This window comes from Mus musculus, chromosome 8 (genome assembly GCF_000001635.26).
Source record: "Mus musculus strain C57BL/6J chromosome 8, GRCm38.p6 C57BL/6J".
Classification (NCBI taxonomy): Eukaryota; Metazoa; Chordata; class Mammalia; order Rodentia; family Muridae; genus Mus; species Mus musculus.
The window spans coordinates 118660745-118688440 of NC_000074.6; the positions used below are offsets into that span (position 1 = coordinate 118660745).

At 45.3% G+C, this 27696-nt stretch overlaps 1 protein-coding gene across 4 annotated transcripts in view; it reads left to right on the top strand.

Annotated features, from left to right (window-relative positions):
- Cdh13 (cadherin 13) overlaps window positions 1-27696 on the top strand; it is a 1184913-nt gene that overhangs the window by 520728 nt on the left and 636489 nt on the right. For 3 of the 4 annotated variants that reach the window (XM_017312550.1, NM_019707.5, XM_006530628.3), the window contains exon 3: window positions 14274-14482. In XM_017312550.1, the coding sequence (XP_017168039.1) occupies window positions 14274-14482 (209 nt within the window). Of the gene's footprint in view, window positions 1-11735; window positions 11845-14273; window positions 14483-27696 lie in introns of those variants that run through there. The other variant, XM_011248295.1, reaches the window with a different exon arrangement.

A 27696-nucleotide genomic window follows, 5' to 3' on the forward strand; every position in this document is an offset into this window, starting at 1 on the left:
ACCTAGACAGAAACAGTTTGTAATCACAGCTGGTGAGAGTTACATCCACTACAATTAGGAAGGAGGGCAGATGAGTTAATTGGTTGCAACCACAATGAGTCCACTAATACTCCTGGGTTGTCATCTCTGTGCTAGGACAGGCACTGAGCATAGCTGGAGAAGAACAGATTTAGGAAGTTCCCGCCCTCACAGAGGTCCTGGATTTCCAAAGTGATGGTTGAGAGAAAATGTTTGGGGTGCAGAAAGTAGCATTTTAGGGGCTGTGGTAGTTTGACTGAGACATTCCTCTTAAAACTCTTTGCATTATGACAGGAACATACTCTCGGAAAGGCATACACTGTTGCCTTAGGTCATGCCCTTCAGCCTCAACATATTTGCATATATTTAAATATATTCTAATATTTACACTGTCTTCTGAAAGTATTTCTCGACTCTTCTGGAGTCCAGATGCCCTTAGTCTGTCTTCCCATAGACTTTGACCCATGTGTGATTTGGGTTATTTGCTCTATGGGTTCCCCTGATCGGTCTTTTGACTTGAAAATTCTGCTCAATTTAATTTTTGATAACACTTTTAGCTTCAAGCAGAGAGTATTTGGCCTCCCACTGAGCTGACTCCTTCTAGACCATGGAACAGTTTTCTACACCAGTCATCCCATATCCCCCAGGTCACAGGGCAGCGGTCTGTGTTTGATGCAAAATACATTGTTCCAACTATTCTCTTTATACCTTAAGGAGTAGTCTTTACCTCTAAAAGGCTCATCTTTCCTTATCTAGAAAACAGTGGAACTATGGGACTATGGAGATTTAAAAATCATTGGTGTTCAGGTAGTGAGCTCTCTGCTGAGCACATGGAGAAAGCTCTATAGATGGGAACTACTATTAAGGAACTCAGATGCCACACTTAAAAGACAGTGAGTGCCTTGCAAATCTGGAGGAAAGAGGTTTTGTGATCTTCGGTGTATGTTCATATGAGCCAAGGGCTGTTCATGCTAACTAGACTCGCGTGTAATAAATGTGATTGGGTATTATGGCACCTCTAGCTATATCATAAACCAAGGCTTGATGTTTCCTATATATGCCAATATTTTACAGATTTTTTGATACCCAACTAACTTGTCCACTTTTATGAAACAAACTCATTCAAGACTGGCTTATTAAATTTTATGTTAAAAAAATCTAGTTTGTAACTAAGCACGAATTGTCTAGAACAAATCAATCTTGTAATAAATCCCATGAAAATTAGCCTAAGATTGCCTTTCTAAGCCATTTTTAGAAAGCTCAGCTCTCTGGTGATACAAGATACATTTGTTGATAAGTTCCTGCCTCAGTGCCTTTGGGAATGGTGAGCCTGCTCACTGGTTGGCTTCCTTTTCCTGCTGGGTAGAATTTATTACATTGAATTATGAGCTGCCTGTTTGTAATTTCTACCATATGCTACTTATTTGGCCTTTTGACATGATGACGAAATGGAACACTGGGCTTCAATATGGCAGCCCTCCAAATCGTCAAGGGGTTAACTTTCTAGACTCCAAATATCACGGAGGTAGATAGCACGCAATATTCATCTTTGTCTTGGCATTTGTTCCTTCCTGTCTAGTATCATGCACACTGTAAGTGAAGAAATGACATGCTTAATGGGCTGCTGGATAAATATGTTGAGCTTCGGGATAATCTAATTCCTCTATTGTATGAGAATCATCTAACACTGGACTCTCTCCCAATACATTGCTCAGTAGTCAGGCACGTTCCAGTTGAAAGGCTCCAGTGACAGGCAAATTATCTCATCCAGAAAGAACCAGGCGTCTAAGTGATAGCCTGAACTTCTGTAGGCATTTCCAGGATATAGATAAATATGAGGTCAGAAATACCAACATTCGCCTTACAGAGCTCCCTATCTGCACAGCTGTATCTCCTTTCCTCCCCCTTTCCCTTTTTGCATATTCCATGTGCTTCTGCAGGAGCTCAGAACATCTCCCAAGTGCACTCCTGTCCTCTTCCTTGATTGACATTTCTGAAAGGCTCTTAGAGAAAGGAGTCCTCCACTGCCCTTTTGTAGGTACAGCCCTCTCTCAACACTGCAAATCTATGACTCCTTAAAGAAGTAAAGGCACCCCACTGAATGAAAAAAAATATTCTGGAGGAGATGGTGTATTATAGATAAAGGGGCAAGGAATAGTTAGAGACAGGGATATCTGGGAGAGTAGAGAGTAGAAAGGACCAGACTGAACTATACCATCTGGGGAGAGGGAAGAGCGGAGAACCAGGTGCAACAGCCAGAAGATCCAAAGGTACAAAAAGAGAGCAGGTAATCAAAATGATTAAGTTATATAGCCCACCACCAGGGCTAGAGAAGTTCAGGGTAGGAGGTAGGGTATCCCGCGGTATGCGAACTAGGAAGACCCTGTGACAGCTAGGGGCTAAGGGACCACAGGGAGAACTTGGCAGCCAGGTTTTGATAGTTAACTAGGCACCTCAGCTACTGATTGCTGGTTTGAAACCTAATACCCTCCCCTGCCTTGGTCTTCCCAGCATCAGAGCAAAGCCAGCACTGTCACCTCCCATAGTGCTTTGCTTTCACAAACCAGAACCACAGGAATGGTGATGCTTTCCATTTGCCAATGGCCTGCAAGTGTTGGAGCTTGGACAGACAACTCTGTCTCTGAACCATGTACCCACTGGCTAGCCAGGGAAGCAGTGCCATGGCTTTTTTGCCATCTATCTTCTGATTCTGTGCTGGGTTCGCATGCTTCTCCGTATAGGCTCTGTCCTCCATAAAGATGTCTGCTGGTACAGCCTAGAGGAATGTGGGATTTCAAGACTTTCCAGGGTATCAAACCCCGTTGGGCTCTGGATTCCAGGGTACCCTGACACCAGTGGGCATCCCCATTACTGTAAGTGTAAGAGCATTTATCCTTACAGTAATAGTGGAGGAAACCTCTCCTCGTGTTCAATTACCCTGAGGATACTCACAGGGAGGGACACAGATATACACCCAGATTAGTAGGGCAAGATGAGCTAAGGGCTTTGTAAGGAGGCTAGTTGACTCAACCAAAGTCACCAAGGAGATCTCTTACACCCCCGGATGTGGTGGTTCTCAGCCCTACTGAATCCATGGCTCTGTCTCATTGGCAGGAGAAGTTTCTGATCGTCACAATCATGCAAACACTCACCTGTATTCATGCCATAGTTCCGCAGTTGGATTTTGGGGAGTGGCTCTAAGGCTTAGCTGCCAGGTTGCCATCCTGGAGTTGATCAAGTACAGTTTCAGGCTCTCTGCAATGTACAAATCCACTCCACCTCCAACTCCAAACTCATAATCACCCTGGGACAGACTTGCTCAGCATCCAATCAGAGACTAGGTTTCCATGCTTTAAAAGACACGGAAGATGAGTTTGACAGAAAACAGAAAACTGAGAACTAGCAGCTCAGTTTTTAATGGTCTGCAGAAGGGAAAAAAAAATCTCCTGAAAGCAGATATGGGTTCTGTCTTTTCCTAAGAAGAAACCCTTAAGGGCTTACATGGCAAAAATAGGTTTGTACGAAGGATTTCCTTGGCTGAATCATTCATTATATCTTCCTCCGACATGATAGAATTGAAACTCTGTTTTATCAAAGTTGGAATTGATGCGTGAGATGGTATTAAGGCTGTTTCACGAGTACTGTGTGTCTATCAAATCCACACAGTCTTTGGAAGTACAAATCCACTCCTGAGCTGATCTGTCATGCAGAGATACTCCCAAGACCTCACACAAGTTCTGTGCATGTCAGAACAATTCTGAGCCAAACACGGAGCGGAGCATACAGCCCAGTGCATGCAGGATGCAGGAGGGTATCAGGCATAGAGGCTGGAGCATGGGCCAGTCATCACCGTATGCCCTGCCATGAGTGGCACTGCACACTTGTGAATGGTGTCTTAGTCCCCAGAAGGTGAGAACAATGAGGGCTTGGAAAACCACAGAAAATGTTGTTTGTGTCTTCCGTGCAGTTCTAACGAACCTCTGGACTAAGCCCACAAGTTCTTTCAGAAGATGCTAGTGCCTCTGGGTACCAATGGGATATGGAGGGGCATGAAGGGCCATCGGGTTGATATTGTACATCCCATGGTGGGTCCATCTGATGGTTCTGAACTAAATGCCAGTTTATTTATTAGAAAGGACTTGTTCCCTGAGCCCCCAGATATTGAACTTCAACTAATATATGAGCCCTTTGTGCTCTCGGGATAGTTGAATTCTGTGGTTTTGGTTAGGCAAACGGTCCTTGGAAGAAGGGTTCAGCTTAACGTGAGAGAGCATAAAGTTTGTATTTACCCATTCGTGGATAGTGCCAAGTCTCTGAACATGACTAAGGCAGGTAGTCCTGTAAACAGATACAGTTGAGAGAATTTGCAAGGCAGTCGGAGGCAAGTTGGAATCATCAGTGTGGTTGAATCTGACAAGTGCTATAGATCAGGACTTCTCTACACACTGAAGGGGCCATTCTCTCGGTGTGTGGGTAGAGGTGATGGGTACAGATCCTGTCTGGGGGAGGCTATAGCTCCCAGGATGACTGACTCACAGCCCTCCCTCCCAGTTCACACGCATCCTTGCACCGGTACTCAAAAACTGTGGGCAGCATCACTGTGGGCGAAATTTATGGCAGATGCAGTTTGCAAGCCTCAAGCAAGGCCTACAACCTTTAGAACCATTATCCCATCAAAGATGGGAGTGAATGGGCCACAGATGTGGCCAAATGCCCTTATAAGGATTTCACAGGACCCATGTATTAGTTCAGATCTCTCTGTAGGGGCAGAGAAGTCTTTAGTACTTAGCAGAGCAATGTAAATCCATCCGCATTTTCCCTTTTCCTGGTAGCACAGCTTAATTTTCTCCTCTGCTCCATTTTCTGTGATGGTGAGAAGTCTATGCCTTTGGGGTTCGCATCCCTGAGAACCAACATTTGAAACAAAGAAACGGAGAAAGCACTGACATTCGGGTCAGGAAGATTAAGCCCCTTAATTCATGTGCCAAACTTCCCATTTCAGTGGTGGCTTTTGTCTCCCAGCTAAAGTTTGTCTTTTTGTGACTTTTACATTAAGCCCAGAGGACATTTTGAGTGGAAACACGCTGAAAGCATAATTGAAACGCCAAGTGGTGCCGTTCATCTAATTTGCATTTTCCCCCAGGTGGGGCGGTTTCACCTCCCTCCCCCTCCTCCTGGGGTGCTCACAGATTATCTCAAAGAATGATGTTATGCAGCGGATGCCCATAAATCCTCGAAGAGGGCACAGAACATGTCTAGCTTTTTCTTTTCTTTCTTTTTTTTTTTTTTAATTCTCTCTAGAAGCTATTTTAAATGTCACCATGATAAAGCATGAGAGGAAATTTCCAGTAGGTTCAAAGGAGCGTGGACAGTTCAGCGCCTTCCCCCATCGAGGAGGGTTTAGGTATTTGTTCACAAGTTTAATTGCATATTAAAATTTTTCCTTTGAGTCATCTATGGAAATATCATTCGGAGCTACTAAGACTTTGTGTGTTATCACTATAGAAACAAACATTTTAAATCATCATAAACCATCCAATGGTTCCTGAGTAGTGTTCTTTAAACTCTGTACCTCTGGACATACACTGGCTTCATCTCCATGCTAGATTGGCCCCTCACTGATGCTGCAGAACCAAAAAAAACCAGTTTCTAATAGAAGAGTGTGAGGCATGGCCATTCTGTCAATTGTATACCTTAATTGGGAATATAGTATTAGAGTAGGTAAGATTGTAGAGCCTGTTTTCTATAGGGTAAATTATTTCTCTTTTAATGACCTCTTCATTGTGGACACCAAGTCTGCCTTACACATCACTGGTTGCCCCATAGGAGCTACCTTGCTTGATTCCGTTGCTGGGATGAGTATCTTCATCAACCCTTCAATCCCAGTGGATGTCAGATATACTATGCATTCCAGTCTTGGCTGCTGTGATATGAATGTAAAATACCCCAATAGGCTCAGCTGTTTGCTCCCCAGTTGCAGGTGCTGTTTTAGAAGATGGAGGAACGTTTAGGAAGTAGAGTCTTCTGGAGGGAAGTGGGTTTACTGGGATGGATTTGACCCTTGAGGTGTGACAACTCAGCCTTACTTCCTGTCTGCTCTCTGCTTCCTGATTATGGACACGGTAGGCCTGGCTGCTGCCATGGCTTCCTGCAATGCTGGACTGTGTGCTCTGAGACTGTGAGCCAGGATAAACATTTCCTTTCTGCAGTTACTTCTTGTATTTGGTCATAGTAATAAGGAAAGTAATGAATACACCTGGCTATCAGGCTTGGATTATAAAGTGGCTAGGGGCCGCTGTGAGGGGTGTAAAGGGTGTGTAACCCAGATCAGAATTTCCAAGGAAGCCCTAGGTAGCAGTGAGAGAACTTTGTGACTAAACTCACTGCTTATTGATTTGAATTTTTAGGCTTGTTTTAATATACATTTACTAGAAAAGCACAGCCTTTGGGTTCTGTGTTGTCTTAGTCACTGTTCTACTGCTGAGACAAAATACCATGAGCAAGGCAACTTATAAAACGCAGCATCTAATTGAGTGCATGGTTCCAGAGAGTTAAAGTCCGTGAAAGATGGACAAAGGCAGGCAGGAAGCAGGGAGCCCGGGTCTTGGCCTGCAACACACTGGGAAGGATGAATCTTTTGAAACCTTAAAGCCCGCCCCCAACAACACACCTCCTCCAACAAGTCCACACCTCCTGATCCTTCCCAAACAGCTTCGCCAACTGAGGGTCAATTATTCTGACAGATGGGGTGGGATGGCATTCTTACTCAATTTATACAACATGCTACTACAGGCATGTTATATAAAAATTATCCTCCCTTCCCAGAAAGGAAGAGACTATCCACGTGGAGTTGGTATGGGTAGAGAGGAGGAATTGTAATCCTGAAGGTGAACTTAAAGCTCTCAATGTGGTGCATTTTTAGGAAATAACACAGATTGGGTTTAAGTGGAGTTATTCTTATAAACAGTCTTTCAGTGTTACATCTGCTGTGAGTGAAATGCTGGACTTTCACCTGCTTAATATCACTCTTACTTCTCCATGCCCTTGCCAGGAAGTGATTGGGCTTCGCCCTACTAAGCAAAGAGTTTCACAAGCAGATGCACTGGACCTCAGAATCAGAGTGGAGCTGCATGGAGTGCCCGTCTCCATGGTAACAGCTCACTGTTCCTGATCTGAGCAAGGAGGCCTGATGTAAAAGAAGTGGGGGGAGGGGAGCACAGGACTTGGGGACACCCTCTGGGGGAGGGAAGCTGTACAGGAAGAGGGGTGTGGAGATTCGGATGATCATCCTTGTCAGAGAGTCAAGTTCAGTCCCAAGAGCTCGGTGCACAGACATGTACCTTATTTTGGTGCATGTCACAAGGGTCTCTGGGAGCCCATTTTCCAGAAGGCAAGAGTAAAGATGTGGGGCTCCAAGGGAGCAGGTCTCCAATGGGAATCAGAATTAGAAAAAAGCTGAAAAATCAGCATGAACACTGCCATTCCTGTGGCACAGAAGTAACTCATCACAGCGTGCCAGGTCCCCAGCCTCCACTCTATGCCAGGAATGGCCGGGAGTTGTGGAAAGCTGGCATTCAGACAGGCAGTTTGTTATCTGACATCTCAGTTACTGATGTGGGATATACACTTGATTCATGAAGACTTTTTTTCTTCAATTTTTTTTTTTAATTAACGTTCAGTTAGCATAAGATGTTAGTACCTTTGATGTGCTCATCTGTCACCTCTGATGTCATTACCAACACACCTCATGTCCTCATCTCTGGCTCTGATGACCTTACTGGGTACCTCTGATGACTTCACTGGGTACCTCTGATGACCTCACTGGGTACCTCTGATGACTTCACTAGGTGCCTCTGATGACATCACTGGGTACCTCTGATGACTTCACTGGGTACCTCTGATGACTTCACTGGGTACCTCTGATGACCTTGGGTACCTCTGATGACATCACTGGGTATCTCTGATGACCTCACTGGGTACCTCTGATGACATCACTGGGTAACTCTGATGACCTCACTGGGTATCTCTGATGACCTCACTGGGTACCTCTGATGACCTCCCAAGGATTTGTGAGATACCAAAGGTGATTGAATGAGGAGTTGCTCTTGTTCTCTGGATCCTCTACTACTAGGAAGTGAATGTACCCCAAACTTAAGCAGTCAGGTCAGGCTTGGGGTGCATTCTTGCCCCATACATTTCCATTTACCTGACCCTGACGAAGCAAGTCCCCAAGTCAGTTTCTTCTCCTGTGAAGTGGCGAATGTTGCTTCTACATTATTCTCCATGATACTCAGTGGGACTGTACTACCCCCAAGGAGACAAAATTTATGTTCATGTGGGAAGGAATAACGAGTTACTTAGAAAATAATAAGCTGAAGTGGTCATGAAGTACACAGACAAACATCAATGTATTCGTGATGTTAAATTTTTATGAGAGTGATAAAATTTAAGAAAATATACAAAGTGTCTCTTTAGGGAAGTAGGTAATGAAAAAGTAAAAAGCCAGAAAACATTGCTATTGCGTGGCTGTGTGAGGAAGAGAAGATATGGACCGTGCATTGACACAGCACTGGGCAGTCAGGAGCCGTGCAGCTTGTGGTGGTGAGTGGTGGGTGCCATAACTGGTCCTTTTGGCCTTGGCTGTGTTTTGGGACTAGGCAAAGCTGTAGTAAGGTATAGGGAGAAATGAGCTAGAACCTCTGCCTTTACTCATACCAGGAGTCAGCCTGAACATAGGAGACTGTGTGCATGTAGCATGATAATGTGTATACTATGGAGTTCAGAGGAGACTGTGGCGCCATTTCTATACCCATCTCTACTGCAGGGCTCAACTAAGTCAGGAGGTCACTGCAGGTCTTGCTCTCCATTTGTAGCCTTGTCTCCAGCCTGCTCTGCTCACAACAGGACCAGGGCTCTCATCCCCACCAACAAAGCATCCCTTTACTCCTGGATAATAATGGGATTCAGGGAGAATGTCATGGTGGCTTCTCATATGGAATAAAAGTGGTTGGTTTATCGTTAAACACATAGAAACGAATGTTAAAATGAGATTCATTTTCTGCTCTGGGCTGTAAAACTAAACAGATAAAAAGTAGAGATACCTCTATACGGTTGATAGGTACAACACATGGCTTGTTGTGTTAGGAAACAGAATGAAGCAGGTGGCGCCACTATTTATTCGATTTGTTCACTGGTTTTAGTTTGAGCTGTCACCCTGACATACCCTGGAATCACCTGGGAGGGAAGTCTTAATGAGGACTTGTCTAGACCAGTTGGGCCTATGAGTCTGTGTGGGATTGTTTGGACTGTTAGGGAGCTCTGTTGTGGGTAGTACCATCACCTTGGTAGGAGATCTCGACTAGCAGGAGAGGACAGAGCTCATAGGAGCACGGAAACAGAGATCCTTGTGTTTATTCTCTCTTTTCTCTCGACTGTGGGCATGATGCTTTGCATTCTTGCCTTGACTTCTCCACAGTCGTGGACTAGAACCCGGAATTGTAAGCCAAATAAACTCCCTGTCCTCCACGTTGCTTTTGTTCAGACATTTTTGCTGCCATGACAAAAATGCAACCAGGACAAACTCAGTAGGTGGTTAGGGGGTTCCAGGGTAAAAACTGTGCCAAGTACTTTCTGCCAGTGACAAAATCAACGTATGGGAAGGTAGAGGGGGAAGGTGCAGAAGGAGAGACGGGGCTCAGGAGGAGTAGGCAGACAGACTAGCCATGAAAGACATTGATTGCTATGTATCACTTTGCAATGAGAAGCTATGGCTTCAGGAGAGATGGATGGAGGCACTAGCCCATTGTAAAATGTGCAAGGATTCCCTTTAAGGACCAAGGCTTGGAGTGACCTTCAGGGTCCCAATCCCTGGGCCCAGTCATCTCTCTCCTTGCTTCTTGCTTCCTGCCTTAGCCTCTATGCCTGTCTCCCTTGCTTATGTCTAGTTCACTTGGCACTACAGGACTCTTGCACAAGTTATGATTCTGTCTCCCTGAAATGGCTCCTCTGTTATACATGGTAATGCTGGATTTATGTCCATGTCCCTTGTTAAATATCAAGCTAGAGACTGTTGGTTCTTGTGAGTGCTATGAACTCAGTGTTTACCATATAGGCTCTTGTTCAGTATTTGTGGAAGATAGAGATGGAGTGCGGGAAATAGGGAGGGAAGAAGCAAGACCAGGAGGAAGTTTGATATGAATCCAGGACTCCCACAGTCCTCTGTCCGTCTTCCCTTGCCCAGTGCCTTTAGAACAAATGCTGTCTGCTTGGATCCTGTTCATGGGCTATGGCCAGAGTCCTCATGCTGGCTGTGTGGCAGCAAGTCTCTGCAGGTCTTGTCATTTTGGAGTGTTGGTCCCAGTGGATGTGAGCTCTGTGCTAATGGCCCCTGTACAACTTATCTCCAAGAGCTGACACTGTGTAAACCTGAGGAAGCTTGAGGACCAAGATAGTCATAGGAAGGGAACAAGAGTCAGAGAACTGCAGGCATCAAAGTCCATCTGAGCAATGGTAAAGATGGCCCTGGAGCCTGAATGCAGGGCAAATTAGTTAGGGCTCTCTCTACCGCAACAGAATTGATGGAACAATTATATATATATTTAGGGGTTATTTATCAGACTGACTCACAGGCTGTGATTTACTTCATTCAAAACTGTCTGACTACCAATAGAAGGCCAAGAATCTTGTAGTTATTCGGTCTACAAGACTGGCTGTCTCAGTAGTCCCAATATGGTGCTGGGGGCCTGTAGATTCCTAGAGAGCTGCTGGTCTTCAGGTCACATTGGAACCCTGAAGAAGTAGGCTCTAACATCTGTGAAGGAATGTTACAGCAGCAGGGCAGATGAGCTTGCCAGCAAGAGTGCGGGCAAGTATGCCAAAAGCAAAAGCTACCTTTTTCCATGTCCCTTTATGTAGGCTGGTTTTCCCCACTTCAAATGGCCCAATCAAGGAAATCCCCCACAGGCCTGCTGAGCAGTTGGGTTTTAGTTGGTTCCAGATATAGTCAAGTTGAGTACCAAGATCAGCATCACACGGTGTGACTGAGAAAGAGTGAATGCAATTTACTTCTCAGCTATGGGAGCAGGACTGAGCTCTGTGGGGCTCTGACATTCAGTTCTGAGTAGATCCCAGAAGGGCTCTACTCTGCTGAGTGACTGTCCTTATGTAATGACAATGCTGTCATGAACCAGGATTCTTTTCTCCATTTCTCATTTATAAGCTATGTGGACTGCTCTTGGCACATTCTCCAAACCATAATGACCTTATCTAGAAAGCTCCAAGTAGGGGGATCAGAGTGGTGGTTGATTCTTCTCTGCTGTGAAGATGAGATCATGTGTGTAAACGCTCAGCTCTGGATTCATGCGGAAGAGTGCTCCGCCTCCACCAGCTATCCTTGCTGCCAGCTGACATCATAATGGTCATTGTAAGCACCATCTTCCTGGAAGAGCAAGGCAGCCTCAGCCCCTCAGATCTTTCCATAGCTTTAGCAGTATACTCAGACCCAAGTTGACATTGTCACCAAGAGACATAGAAAATAACGTTCCCAGAAGTAACAGTGAGTGTAAGAGATGAAGGCTAAGAATAGCCCTGGTACTTGTTGATAGCATCATTAACATAGCGACATCCTGGTCTATGAGCCAATGACTAGGGTTGGTATAATCTTTAGTGGTGACTAAGTAGTGATTTGGGGAAACTATTCCATGTCTAAACCCCACAAAAGTCATGTTAGGTGAATGAAGTCAAGAACAAAAGAAACCTGCTGGATAGTTCTATTACCCACTGAATGCAATGTATGGTGCTGTCTCTGTGGCTCCATTACTGATGATGGTGAGGCTTCTAGGGAGGAAGGGAGCTACTGTACTCAGTAAGGGAGAGAACCAGTCAAGTTCTGTGTCATGATCTGAGGGATGGGCAGACCACTCTGCCAACACCTCAGAAATGCACTGAGTTGCTTTTTCCATGTCTTAGATTTATGGAGTAGACAAGACTGCCAGGTAGAGCATCAAACATGGGTGTGCCGTGCTCCTTATTGGGAGTTTTGCTTTAGTTACCTTCAGCCAGGTGCAATCTGGAAAGTTTTAAGTCCAAAATTGCACATGCACACACACACACACACACACACACACACACACACACACACACAGACACACACACACACACACACACACACGCAAGTGTACACACACAAATGTACACACACAGAGCAGGGGATGGGGGAGAGGCAGAGACAGAGACAGAGATATGGGGAGACTGACAGTGAAAGAAAGAGAAACACACATGCATAGTAAGACAGAAACAGAGAGAGAAGAGAAGGAAGAGATGGTGAGACAGGGAAGAAGGGAAAGTGAGAAAGAGAGAGAGTATTTTATTGTTTATAGAATAAATAAACTTGGTGCAGCCAAACACTAGAGTATGATATGATCAGGATCCATGTAATGATTTGGATTCCACCCACATAGCTTTTATTACAGAAAAGTGTTATAATCATGTTTTTTATTACTCATTATTGTTATTAATTTCTTACCACGCATACTTTATACATTGAACTTTATCATAAGCATGTGTGCATAGGAATAAGGTTATTATATATTCAGTTCTAGCCTGGGATGCACTGGAGAGAAAGCTCAGTAGTTATGAGCACTTATAGCTCACTGAGGCATTCAAGTTCGGTTCCTGGCACTGACACTGGGCAACTCATATTTAACTGTCGCTCCAACTGCAGGAGATCTAATGCAGTAGGACCCTCTGGTCCCCACAGGCACTTGCACTCATATGGTATACACCAATAGACATACAAATAAAGAAAAATAAGTCTTTAAGAAAATACCCACTGTGAGTAAGAATGTGTAAATATAATCCAATTCCATGCTCACCTACAAGGGTCCTCAAAATCAGTCGCAGAAGGGAGGCAGGCAAGCAGATAGAGAACACATGGAGAGAGCCAGAATAGTGGGATTATGGGCCTGGTATAGAGGCACCCCAGAGAGGAGCATGGTTCAATGTCATCAGCACCACTGGTACCACTGTGTAAGACCCAGGTGGCTCGTCTAAGAGCTTCTGACTCTATTTTGTTCTCACATAGTTAAAGTTTGACCTCATCTACCCATCCTCCACATCCCTAGGACCTCCATCTCCATCTCTGTAAGATGCCCTTAATCTGCGTCAAGCTACCTGATTTTCTTGGCTTTCCTTCTTGCCCATCTCCAAACCACTCTCTATAGCTCATGTCTATGACAGACATCTCTGTGACATCAAAGGGTTCTCATGTGATTTCCAACCCTGCTCTGCACTAGAACCAGAGCACACACCTACTGCTGGTACAGTCCATTCTGTAGGATAAGTGGACGGCTTCCAGGAAACATCCTAGTTTAATGGCTTTTTCTATTTGTTTAAAAAAAAAACATTTTCAGAATGTTCCTCCACTTGCCAACACCTCTCACCCATTTTCAATTCACGACTCATAAGTGCCCCTGGGCGTCCTCTTTCCCCGAATCTATTTGGCACCCCCTGCACTTTCATGAACACCCATCATTTCTTTGAATAAGCTTGAATGCCTGAACACTCGCTCTTCACCATTTCTAGAGCCTGCTGGTCCACACAGTTTCAAGTTGCAGCTCAGTTATTGTCTTTTCAACACCATCTTTGATGCATCTGTCTGCTGTGGTTCTGCTCCAAGACTCAGGCACTGCAAAAACCAGGTCACTTCCATCAAACAAACTCGTCCATATCTGACCCTTACTTTATCCGCAGCCCTTAGTTAGGGGCAGGGCATGCCCTATTCCTCAGCCTTCACAATGCTGAGCACTTCCCTAGAAACTAAAAATGGACCAAGGCTATATGGTTTTGTGTTTTCCTCTTTGAGCAGACCTCCTGTAGCCCAGGATAGTCCCTAATTTGTTATGTAGTCAAAGATGACTTTTTCTGATGTTCCTGCCTCTACCTCCAAATGCTAGCGATTAAAGGCGCCTATATCCATGCCCAATTTGAGCATCACTAGAGACCAAATACAGAACATTGTGTGTTTCTTTCTTCCAGATGAGCTGCATCCTAAGCCCAAGGTTGTGTCATGATCGGGTAAACTCCATCAGCATCATCAAAATCACTCTGAGACAAGTGGCTTTGATCAGATAAAGGGCAGCTTTGTGGAGTAGTAGCACACACTCATACACCCATGCTTAACAGACCAGAGACTTCTCCAATGTTAAGTCCCATCCAACCGCCTCACCTTTCTTCCACTGTTTGTCTTCCTTCCTTAGTGACCTTCAATGACTGCAAGGGCAACGAGAAGCTGCACTACGAGGTCTCAAGCCCACACTTCAAGGTGAACAGCGACGGCACCTTAGTGGCTCTCAGGAACATCACTGCGGTGGGCAGGACCCTGTTTGTCCATGCGAGGACTCCTCATGCTGAAGACATGGCAGAACTCGTGATTGTCGGGGGCAAAGACATCCAGGGCTCCTTGCAGGTAACTCGGCTGCCGGGACATGAGTTGCAAGAGCAACGTTACCTTCTGTATCACGTGGGAGATGAGGGCTTGTTGTTTTGTTCTGGAGTCTTTATGGTGTTGTTAGCATTGCTATGAGTGACAAAAACCCAACCCAAAAAACAGAGGGTGAAGGAGAAGGCAGTGGGAATGCAGGGGTGCATGTAACTGACATACTTTAGGCTTCCTTCTGCACCAAGCGTGTCTCTGCATTGGTACCTAGACAAGGGCATCAGCTCTGATTTGTATCTGTCTTCTGATTCCATCTTGCTCATTGGCTCCTCTCTGCAGGTGTCCCAGTGCAGAGATTCCCTGACATGTCCACTTCCTTCTTCAGGCTGAATTAGCCTGGCTTTATCTCTTCCTGGTGATATCAACCAAAGCCTGTGGCTGATTCTCATTGGCTCTAACTATATTACATGACCATCCCTAAACTAGACACTGAACCATTGGGACACCCTTCATGGTACCATGTCCTTTCCTGAAGATGTCTCCATCTGCCTAATACAGGGAGCAGGAATGAAAGAGGATATTTACTTAAAAATTAATGCAAGGGCTGTTATCAGAGAAAGAGGGATGAGTATTTGGCATCCTAGGAACACAGTGGCTCTTAAATTTATAGCGAGGTGAGCACTGGACACACAATGATTTTTCCCCATCAACTGGCACATATTCCCTTCCAGATACTCATGTATGCAAGCCCCCAACACTCCCATATATGTGTATATACCTGATGAGTGTCCCATGTAATGTATGCATAATTATTGTGGCTGGCAGAGTCCTTTGGCGATAATCTGCAACCAAGTCTTCCTTCTCTGGGGCTCAATGTCTCTGGTGTTTTCATTAGAAGTTTTGAAAAGCACTCTGGCCGACTCCCAGAAAACAAGGACAGCAACAGTGGTGGTGTCCCCAGCTTGGCATGGAGAGCCTTTTCCCATGCCTGCTGCCCTGGCTCTCCTCTCTGAGAAACCTGTGAGTCTCCATCTAGTGATGCACAACCCTGCCTTGTCTGCAGTTGACTTCATAGAAGACAGAGATTGCTGCCCCAGCTGGGTCGATTGCTAAGTGTAGAACTGACGAGAGCTGCCTCCATGCCAGCAGTGTCTCCACGATCTTAGAAGAATGGTACAACTTCTCGTCTGCAGACTGGTGACACAGGCTGGGATGGCTCATAAGTGGGCATGCTGTCATCACACTCATGACAGATGGGCCGAATGCCCTTGGCTGAACTGGAGTGTCTTTCCCAATGCATCACTTGTAGGAGTAACCATCAGTTGGTCACGTATAGCTGTTTCTGGGGATGGATTCTGTTTACCATGTCTGGGCAGAACAGACTCCAGAGTTCTCCTTTCTGTTTGTGAGTCTGCAAGTTAGGGGGAGATTGAAACACCACACATGCATGCACACTCACATGCACATGAACACCACTGACACTTTATCTATGATTTGATAGTTTCATGCAGTATACAAGGAGTTTTGATCCCATTTGCCCCTCCTACTGTTTTATTAGCCCCATGTCTTCTGAGTTTATTTCCAACAAGTTCCCCTCACTTTTCAAGTCTTTCTCTTCACGACTCACTGGGTCTAACCTGGGTTGCCTGCATAAGCATGGGCTTGGGGCTTGGGGTTAGTTACTGGATGAGGGGCCACTTACTAGTAACTAAGTCACACACACACAAAAGTGACTTCCCCTCTCAGAAGTCATCAGCCACCAGTAATTCCTCAGATAGGGATGGCAGATCATGAGCCCCTCCCCCATCCAGGATGGGACATTGACAGGCTTGGTCTTGTGCAGGAAGTCACAGCTGCAGCACATTCTGTACTGAGTATAAAGGCTGTGTCATATCCAGAAGACATCATTTTATGGCGCTCCTCCCCACCCTCTGGATCTTTCATTCCCTGTGCCCCTGAGCCGTGCGTGGGGTTGGGTTGATGCAGATGTCCAGTTGAGTCTGTGCAGGGACTGATGCCCATAACACCAAGAAGCTTCTCTGACCAAGGCTGTGAGCAGCATTAAACTATAAACATAAACATTCAGAAGGCATTTGACAGCATGCCTATTGTTTAGTAAGCCAACAATGTCACTGATTTTTTTAAAGACAGTAGGACATTGGTGACTGTATTCACCAGTGGAGTAGTCATCCACACACAAAGGCAAGCCTGTTTCTTACTGGCTGGTGCTGGTTTCATGGCATCTCACTGACTTGTGATAGAGCAACTTGTCAAACAACACAAACAAACAACTGCCAGACTGTGAGACTGAAAAATAGATAGATAGATAGATAGATAGATAGATAGATAGATAGATAGATAGATAGATAGATGGATGGATGGATGGATGGATGGATGGATGGATGGATGGATGGATAGATAGATAGATAGATAGATAGATAGATAGATAGATAGATAGATAGATAGATAATGCTTCTTAAGAGAATGTGATTGGTATGAAGACCAGGAGAGGGGATGATTACATAAGGAACTAAATGTTTCTAATGGGCATTGTTTGCCATGATTACTGGTTCATATTTATAGGAAGTAAAGAATGTCATAGTGTTTGCTCAAAAGATGGAAGGGAGGATTCTGAGTACTTCTCACGACAAAAGCCTCCCTCAAAGGACCCTAGGGACCTTGGGGTCAGTGGCTTCTAGCTTTGGCTGGAGTTAGGTTTAGGGTCTTAGTTAGGTCTCTCAACCTTTATTTGTGTCTCTCGAGGCCCTGTGAGGCGCTTCCAGCAGCCCACCTCCTCCCAGTCCTGGTTGGTTCCCATTTGCCACTGTCTAAATGTACCATGGACAGAGCTTGGCTGAGATTATTTGCTGCCTACAAAGCACTGGGGGAGGGGTGGGGGAAGGAGCTGGCTGCTATGCCATTCTGAGGGTCAGACTCCATTAGAACAGGCTCCAGGCGCCTTGATAATGTTAGGAGGTTTAGATGTGCTCAGATGTATCCATAACCAAACCAAACCAAACCAAACCAAACCAAAATCTTGAAAAGAAAATGAGAAAAACAAAACAGGTAGGATCCTGGAGAGAGAGTGTGTGTGTGTGGGTCATGCCTGAGTGCGTGTGTGCATGCGTGCGTGGGGGTAGGGGTGAGTGTGTGTGTGTGTGTGTGTGTGTGTGTGTGTGTGTGTGTGAAAGAGACAGACAGAGAGAGACAGAGAGACAACAGAGACAAAGAAAAGGAGGGGAGGAAGACAGAGAACACACACACACACATGCTTATACAGGCATACACACAAGTGCGTGGGATGCACATGTGTACCTGAGCATGTGGAGGTCAGAGATTCCCCATTTGCCATCCTAATTTTTTCAGGCAGACTAGTCTCTCCTGGAATGCAAAGCTTACTAATTCAACTAGACAGGCTAGCCATAAGCTCTAGGAATCCTCCTGCCTCTGACGTTAGAGACTGGCATCCCCATATCCATCTCACATGGGTCCTGGGGATCTGATCTGAGGTCCTCATACATACATAGCAGGTGCTTTCCCAACTGTGCCATCTCACCATTTCTGAGCTGTCATCGAAATACCTATAGCCTATAGGAACAATGTAAGGGGGAGATTAATTTCTGGTCACTGTTCAAGAGATTTCACCGCAGATACTTGGCTCTGCTGATTCTGGGCCTGTGGTTGGGTGAGTGGATGGGCCCTGTGGGAGCACACAGATTATGGGATACAGGCAGACAGGGACAAGAACTGGGGACAAGGCAGAGCTTCTAAAGGCATGCCCCAAGTGACCGTCTTCCTCCAATTAGGCCACACTTCCTAATGATTCCAGAACATTCTAAAATAGTACCACCAGCTGGTGACCCAAGCATCCCACATATGGACCTGGGAGGAATATTTCATCTTCACACCCTAACTGCACAAGCATTGACCTGGCGTCCCATCAGAGGGGAAAGTGAAGGTACACAGGCATGGTTTTAGTACTCAGTGCACAGAGATGTAAAAGTGAGGGACGCTGTGTGCCTTTGGAGAAGGGAAGGGTCAAGAATCCTGAGCCATTTATACATGCAGTTTGTGAGGGTCCCCCTCTCATGTGTTATACTTTTTGAGTATGTGGTTGTGAACGTGTGTTAGTTATACTTGTTGGTTCGTGTAATGCAGCAAGTGTGTGGCACTCCATCTCGCCGAGAAAGATCTGTGAAGACTGACTAGTCCAAGGTCACGCAATGGTATTGGTGAATTCTGTGCAGAGTCACTCTGGCTGCTCAGCCCATGCCTCTGGCATCCTTAAGGTGCTGCCCTTTCCTGGCCTGAGCTGTCCCTTGAAGGATGGTCCCTTCGGAGAGTGAGGAATGTGCCATGAGGTCATACCTCCTGAGGGAAATGACTAATCGCCGACAGGATGCGTTTCTCCTTAGCTCTTTGACCTTGGGTAAATTGCTGTGCCTCCCCAGCCTTCATTTACTTTGAGTTTATCATCCATAAAGAAGAGATGGTAATGGACCTCCCAGGGTCTTCGTGGGGATCAAACGAGACAATGTATGCAGTAGTAACTGTTAGCATTTAGCTGGGGCTACAGTAATGGCCAATGCTGATGCTTATGTAATGTGCCAAGAGCTCAGCCCTCCCCTGCCTTATTCACTCCTTATGTCCCACGGCCTGCCAAGAGCAGGCCATCATCATCTCCACCTCATGGGTGAGGAGTGTGAGAGGCAATGATGGTGACCCTGGTCCGAATGCACAGCAAGTAGGTCATGGGGCTGAGACTCAGCTCTGACTCTTCTGTTCTGACCAGGGGTAGAGACTTGACCTCCACCCAGTCAGGAACTAAGCATGAACACAGAGGTCACATTCCACAGAGACTATGCTAACTGTGGCAAGTGAGAAGCCTGATCCAGTCTGGAATGTCACGGGCTCCTTCCTATTCAATACTATTCCGACTCTCTCTGTCCTATGGCTGAAACTAGAAGAATATTTTGAGACCCCTTATTGATACTTAGCATTACTCTCCATTGCAACTTACTTCTGTCTCTACCCAGGAGTTTGAGACTGGTCTTGTCACTCAACTAGGAGAGCTGCAGCCACAGCTATGAGAAGGAAGTTTGTCCCCTCAGGGTTAGGCAGCACACTCTGTACTCCCCATAGAACTACAACGTCTGAGTGTCCTGCATTTGGAGCTGGAGGAGACTAAAGAGGAAGCATGGAGTTAAAATCACAGGAAAAGTGGGCAAGCAAAGAGGGTTTTAGACTCATGTGAAAGGCAATAGTGATGTTTGTAGACTCTTGACAGACAGAGAGCAACAGACAGGATGCAAAGGTTTGGAAGTCTTGACTCAAGTAGAGATGAGAGCAAATGGTTAAAATGATGGCCACTACTCTTTTCAAGAATCTACTTTGTGGAACCCTTTAAAGGGTGTGAACCTCAACATATGTTTTAATGGATATTTTTTTTTCTCATTTTTACACTCTCCCGGTGAGGTTGGTCATGTTATTCCCCTACCATATGCACACAAGAGAACTCAGCCAAGAGCCCTAACTTGAAATTGACAGAAAGGAAGATTGAAACACAGGCACACATCCCTTCAAGCACACATCCCTTGATCCTCTGCTGGCAGGAATACTACCCTGGGCAGGTGCCGCCATTGCCCATGGGTCAAGAGACTTGCAGTATATGGCTGCATAGAAGCAACTGGGGAAAATACATGTACAGAGTATGGCTTGAAGGAAGAACTGGGCCAACATGTGTGTCTGAATGATTCTGTTTTCCGGCCTGGAAGACCTAGATGAATGAGAGCAGGTAGGACTGAAGTAGATAGGCCGGAAGTTTGGTAAGGCCTTTGCATATTGAACTAGAGGCTCTTGAGACAGCTTGATAGACATTTCCAGGAGTTGGTGACTAGTGTGGGACTATTCAAGATGGCAGGACTTTTGCTTTGGAGTAGAAATGAGGAGGCCCACGTCTCCACCCCTCTGCTTACTGATTGCTTGACTCTGGACAAGTCACTCACCACTCTGAACCCTGATACCTTTGTCTGTGAAATAGGGATAAGAGCAGAATCCAAAGCTCTGTGTCTCTCCACTGGGCATAGCAGATGACCTCAAGCAGTGGAGGGGTCAACAGGGTTTCTTTGACATCTCCAGAAGACAGAGCCCCAGGCTGAATTTATTGACCGATGCTATAAGACTGAGCCAAAGAAAGTGGTTCAAAGTTGGCAGAGGGAAGGTGTCTCGGGGTGGTAGGGATGACATCCAGTGAAACCCAAACTGGAGAGGCCATAGTTGCTAAGTTTATCTTGCCATATTTTGAACAGGGCATACATGAAATTGTCGAAGAGCAAAATCCAATCAATATATTAAAAGATATAAAGATTTCTCTAGGACAAATGACAGCACACTCCCAGTTCGGCTGTGAGGAATGTAGGCTGATGGGAAGGCAGTGTTCTCTCTTTACTCCACACTATATGATGTCACATACAACGGAAACCCCTGCACCCTGACTTTGGCACATTAGTTGCTTAATTATAAAGCGATTTCTGACTCTTTAGTGGGCTTCCTCATAAGCTAATACTCAGCTGAGCTCTGTAAGTTCACCTTAGATCCGAGATGAGCATGACAGTTTAATCTCCAGTCTCTTGACAGGCTCGGAGTTATTGTTATGTGAGTGGAGAGGTTAGCCATCCATGCACAAACCAGTTTGCTGCCCTGTAGAAGGTGGGGGTGAGTCCTGAATCACCAAAGTGAGCCTGAACCAAACTGTGTCTTCCTGTCACTAAACTGGCTATCTCTCACTGTCTGATCAAGAGGAGCTGGAGAGCAGCAGAGGGGGTGGGTGGGGATGGAGGCGGGTGTATATGCCCCACCCACATTCATTTGCATGTGAATATCATTTATATTTATGTGTTCACCTGTGTACTGAGCTTCAGAGAATTAGCCAGGAGAAAAAAATCTCTGTGCTGCACCCCTATGAAGAAATATATTTGCGTGTATGTAAAGGAGATTCATCCTTCTCCAGCCTGCCTGTCAGTACCTACATTATTTGTTTGTTATTTCTTTATTTATTATTCATTTTACTTCTGCATTCAGAAGTTGCAGTCTTATGACGATGGAGTCAGGGTGTGACATCAAGGACCCTGCAGGGATTTATTTTGACTTAAGGTTGGAGAATTGAGCTGTCTATGCCTAAGTCACGTGGGAGCTTCGGTTCTGAGGAGTTGGGGAGTATAGATGCCCTGGTCCAGGTGGCTAGGTCCAGCAGTGGCCCTATTACCTCTCCAACTTCTTGCCTCCAACAGGATTTGCCTGATGAGATATCATCTCCTCCCAGAGTCTCCCCTGCTCCTCTTCTGAGTCGGGACTACACATACATACACACACACACACACACACACACACACACACACACACACACACACACAGCAGCAGCAGCAGCAGCAGCAGCAGCAGCAGTCTCCCTCCCAGCACAGTGCCTCTCCTTTCTGGCTCTCCTATTAGTGATGTGTTTTTCCTTGTTTCCAAGTTTAATGCCTTGTTCTGTTCTATAGTTGTAAGCTTCTCAGGGGCTACAAGAACACAGCCTCTTTCTTCTTTCCTCTGCCCCTTCCTCTCTCACTCTTCTCCTGTCTCCCTTACCCCTCCTCCCCCCTGCTTTTCTTCCTGTTGTACAGTCATTGCCCTTCCTTAGCACCTAGCAAGTGCAGGTTGCACAGTCAGTCCTTTGTATGTGCATTTTGAATAAATGAATGAGTAGAATGATGAATCTTGCTCATATCATTTCTTCATTGAAACTTGCCACTCCTGATAGGAGCCCACTGTGTCCATGGGTGGACCACATCTCCCTACTCCTTCACAGTCCCTGCCTCTCTCTTCAGACTCTGTCACTTCCAATATCATCTCTGTGGCTCATTGGCCAGCACAGTCTGGCTAACACGTGGCTACTTCAGGCCTTCTTCAGATGGCCCTTCTTTGGGAATGCCTCTCTATTGCTCCCGCTACCTGGTTGGTTCTTTCCCTCCATGCTTCTCTTCCAGCCTCCCTTGATCTCCAATAAATGTCAACTCTCCTTCCTACTTTAGTGCATCTCAGTTCTGATCCTCCAAGCTCAAGGATTGGCACCCGGGTGGACCACTAAAAACAATTTGGCAGGAATCCCAGCATAGACCATGCCCCCACTCGAGTTTCTTCGGCTGTGAAATGGGCTCATCAGAGCACCTCATGTGGGTGTCATGGCAACAGAATGAGCCACCTGCAAAACACTAAGAAAGATGAGTGAAATGTTTAAGTGCCATGACAATGACAATTATTCCTCATGACTGGGTTGTCAAAGCCAGATCCATAACACACGCTCAGTGACTGAATGAGGCAGATTGGGAACACCAATCCCTGCACTTGCCCAACATCACCAATTGTCCTCATTTCGATTCCAGAAGGCTCTAAGTGGCAATCCCTATGGCTACGAGCCTTGTTTATATCTGTCAATGGCCAGACTTCTAGAGAAGAGATGCTTTATTTCTCTGAGTCACTTAATAAACACCAAGGACTTGGCAGTGTTTAGCAGTTAATTAGGAGTGATGTATACTCCTTTCCTGGAAGTCAAAGCGCATAAAACCCAGCCCCCACCAAAACGGAACCTGAACTTTAAATCAAGTCCCTCAAATTAAATGCAAATAATATTCATAATTGTTGCCTCGTTTTGTCATTTTAAGAATTCCTTGACAATGAAATGTAAAAGGTGGTCACATGAACCGCAGAGGTTGCGCTCCAGGCTTGTATATCTTCATGTTCGTCATCGCAGCGAATGTGTAATTGAAATGACGTGCTTCTGCCTCCTGATCCAGCTCCAAAGATGGAAATGCAGACTGCTTCAAAACAGCTAAAGAACAAACAAACAAACAAAACAAGCAGTCACAGAAAGAGCCACTTGCAAAAAAAACTCGTCTGTTTATTCATTTTTAAATAATAATATAACATGAACAGCCAACCTCTCAGAAGCCTGAGTTTCTATCTATGACTTACAAGAGCCTTGGCATTCTATTGGACAAGTACTTTGATGATATCCTGAGTAACAGAGCCCAAAGCAGTGGTTAAAGGGCCTCTGTCACTGCTCATACTCACTCTGAGGACATATAACCAGGTCACTATGCACACTAGAGAACCCAGACTTGCCTCAGGAGTGCCTCCGGTCGCCTGTTTACTACCATACTTCCAGCCACATAGAAATGAGTCATCGCCTAGATCTTTGGTGTCAGTTTTCCCATCTATACAATGGGGGCATTAGCTCCAAGCGTGGACGCCATGATAAGATACATGACACTTAAGAAGGCTTCATGTCAGTGTAAGTGCCCGACAGATGAACAGTCCTTTGAGGGGGGCGTGAGGGTGATTATAGGCAAGATGGAGAAGAAGACTCAGAGACAAAAGTTAGAAATCGGAAGGGCTCTCCAGTGAATACTGTGGCAGCTCCGAGTTTAATTCTCATAGGTTTTATATGCTTTGCAGTATCATGGGAAACAAAGTCACAGGCTAGCAGAGACAATGGCTGACATACATTGGATATCTGTTCCCATCTGTTCCTATCCCTGTTCCTTTCTCCAAGATTAACAGAACATCTAGCTCCTTGCCTTGAGCTTCAAGTGCGTTCCCTCTTATCCTTTCCAAGTAATGTGCCAGCAGACCCTGGCCTGCCTTGATTCTGCCTTGATTCACAGAAGCAGGCAAAATGGCTCCTAACATTTCTTGTCTCCCAAGTACCCAGTAAATACTGTCACTTATTTAACCTCTCCTTAGTAGGCTTCTCAAAACCTGCTTTAATACATATACTTAAATGCTTTAACAGGTAGTGGGAAGGACAGGTTGACAGGGCAAAGAGTGGAGGATGTGGACTTGTTTAGAAGCAGTTCTTTGGGATGAATTAAATCTGCATTGTCAGGATATCAGCAGTTCAGTTCATGCAAATCAGCAGCGGTAGTAATGAGCGAGATCCACTTGCAAACACCACTTGTGAATCAGCAACAGCAGTTCCATCCAGAAGAAACCTCGAGAGGCTCTGCTGATTGGCCCCAGTCTGTAGAAGTGGTAAGAAGCCACCACCAGAAGTTCTTTGGTATGTTTTTCCTCTACAAAGTCAGGACAAATGATGATCAGAAATAGTGGCAAGGCAAACCAATACCACACACCATCATCCATTGGCTGTCAGGTTATATTTATACCCTTTCCAAATATCACATGTTCTCTCAAGCATCTCCTCTACCAGAGCATCACATGCTGCTCTTTTTCCCCGGCCGCTTCCAGAAAACCACCATGTGTCTGTTCTCCACGAAACATCCTCCCACGTGTCTGCTTACACAAAAACATGCTCTCATAACATAGCTTCCAGAGAAACAGCACATGACACAACTGAGTCTCCAAGGAGACCCAAAACTTCTATTTCACTCCCTAGGTTTCCTAATCACATATTCTAGGCAAAAAGACTCTGCACAGTTGTTTTGTAGGTAAACTTTAACCTGCTTCAACCCTGAGGCATTCATATGCACCCTGTCCATTTGGGACCCCCTCCACCAGCTCATGTCTAAGGCATCTGTATGCGGGTGATTTGTGTTGATTTCTACAAAGAGTTCAGACTCTATCTGCTCCTCTTCTGTTGTCTGGATAAAGTACCAAGACCAAGGCAACTTACCGGAAAAAGGAGTTTATTTTGGCTTACAGTTACAGAGGGGATCCATGGTAGCAAACAGCAGGCCTACCAGCAGGAGCATGAAGCCAACAGTCCACATGCAAAGGCAAGCTGGAAGCAGAGAAAGCAGGCTGGAGCAGGTTTTTACTCTCAAAGCTCACTCCCAGTTCATACTTTCACCACCTAAGCCTCCTGGAACAGCACCACCTACTGGAAATCAGGTGGTTCAAGTGCCCCACTCAGACTGTAGGAGACCTTTCTCATTCAAATCACCAACCACATAGATGCTATTAACAGGAAAGTGGTTGGTTAAGTGAAATGATTAGCTTAGCCCAAGACCTCTTCACACTGGTCAGGAATGATGCAGATTCTGTAGAGCTAGTCAATTAGGTCAAGTTCTCTTGCATAAAATATGTTTATAAATATCCCCATGGAGGACCAGGGTATGCATTTACTGTGACCGGAAAGAAAGGATGAGTTAAAGATGTAGAAGCTTAATGGGTACTGATTTAACAAGCTGTAATTCAAACACCTGCGAATTACCACCCTCCATGGCAAGAGCGTCTGAAGTCACTATTAAGGAAAATTAGTATCCATTTAACTGTCACCCAAATTGGGGAAAATATACAGCTCAAAAATGATCACACCGAGCCAGGAATTGGGCCTAAAACAGTGTATCGGGCTGTTCTGTTTTGACACATGCCTAAATTGTTGTGTTTATATGGCTCTTAGCTCCAGGATAGCATTCAAATATAGATAAAAAAGACATCCTTCGATTCATTAATTTAAGTAGATAACAGATTGCTTTGTGGATCAGAATCTACAAAAACTATATTCTGAAGATTAATTTTAATTGGAATGCTTGGGGGGGAAATATCGGAACGTGGAGATAAGCACTTCTGGCCTCTTTTCAGCCTGGGAAAACTGCAGACCTCAGTTGGCACATGGTTCAGCTCAGAACCACAGAAGTCACACTTGTCCTTTGAAGTTCTCTTAGCATCCCACCAAATGGAACCAAGTGAAGCCAATTCCAATACAGTGTTTTATTGAATTCTCTCATCTGTGCCACATCGCACCTCCGATGTGTTGTCATTTCTGCAGTCAATCAACTCAGCTAAGAGTGTCAAAGATGCTTTTTGAAAATGTTCTTCTTTTCATGCCAAGTCTTTGAATGCTTACGGTCCTGGGTTAGCCTTCTGCTGATGGGACAAACCATGACCAGAAGCAACATCAGAGAGACAGGGGTCTATTTGGCTTCTACTTCCAGAGAGGATAGTGCCCATCATGGTTGAGAAGGCATGGTAGAAGGGGGTGAGGCCAATAGGGCAGTCAGGAAGTAGAGCAATCAGGATATTCACACACAGAGAAAGCAGATGGATAGAGAACAGGAAGTAGAGCCCAGTAAGAAACCACCCCCTAGTGACACACTTCCTCCAGTAAGGTCCCACTTCCTACAGGTTCCATTACCTGCTCTGTACAGCATCACCAACTGGAGACCAAGTGTCCAAACACATGAGCCTGATGGGCATATTCTCATTCAAACCACAAGCATCAATGTGAGCATCCATTTTTACAGTGCTCCCTAGTCATTGGTGGCATTAAGGTACACATGAGACGTAATTGTCCTTGGAGTCCATAAGAGCAAGTGTATATTTTGACAGGAGGATGACAGAGCCAGTCACTGAGTATTTACCCCCACAGAGTGCGCACTCGTGAATCATTTCTCCAGCCTCTCCAGCCACACTGCGCCTAGAAAATCTCAGGCCCATTTTATAGATATGGAAGTAGATCAGTGAGACAAGTGTCTGCCTCTGAGATAAGTGGCAGAGCCAGGGGGTGTAAGCTGAGACTTCTGCTTGAGCATGGTCACTGCCGTCCCTGTGGTGATGTCATTTGCGGTGTCTCCACTGCTCTCTGCTAGCCAGTGAACACAAGAGAAGACGGAAAGAAAATAAAAATGTGTTGAGGAATAAATACGGATCCAGCATTGTGCAGGGCCCCTAATAAATGTTTTAGGTCATTAGACAAGTCTTGTGCTGTCGGAACACTTTTGAAAATTCTTTCCCCTTGAAGAGAAGCTTAGGGAAGAAGAACATCATTGGAACAACATAATGCTTTTTCTATAAATGCTTCTAAGCCAGAAACCATATTCGTCTTCAAAGTTAAGTCTGGGCAAAATGCCTCCCATTCATCAATTATATCTAATCTTATAAATGATAATTTCCCATTTTATTTTCACGTGCGATTGTCTGATTCAATCCTCACAAGAACGTCCTGGGGCAGCTAGTGCTTCCCTCTGTTGATTCCAGAGATCTGAGGCGCACAGACCTAAGGTCTTGAGTCGTGAAGCTGCTCACTGGCATACTTCATATTCAAACCCACAGTGATGTCCAAATCCATTGTTCCGACCATTGTTAGATTCCACAACAGCCACATAGGACTTTGAAGTGAACAGAATATGGGATTTTCGAGAGGTGAAACTTTCCTCGCTGTCTGATAGAATAGGATAAACAGATAAAAGGCATATTTCTTAGGCTTTCCCGGGCAGTTCTACTCCACCACCTTTTTACGGTTACCA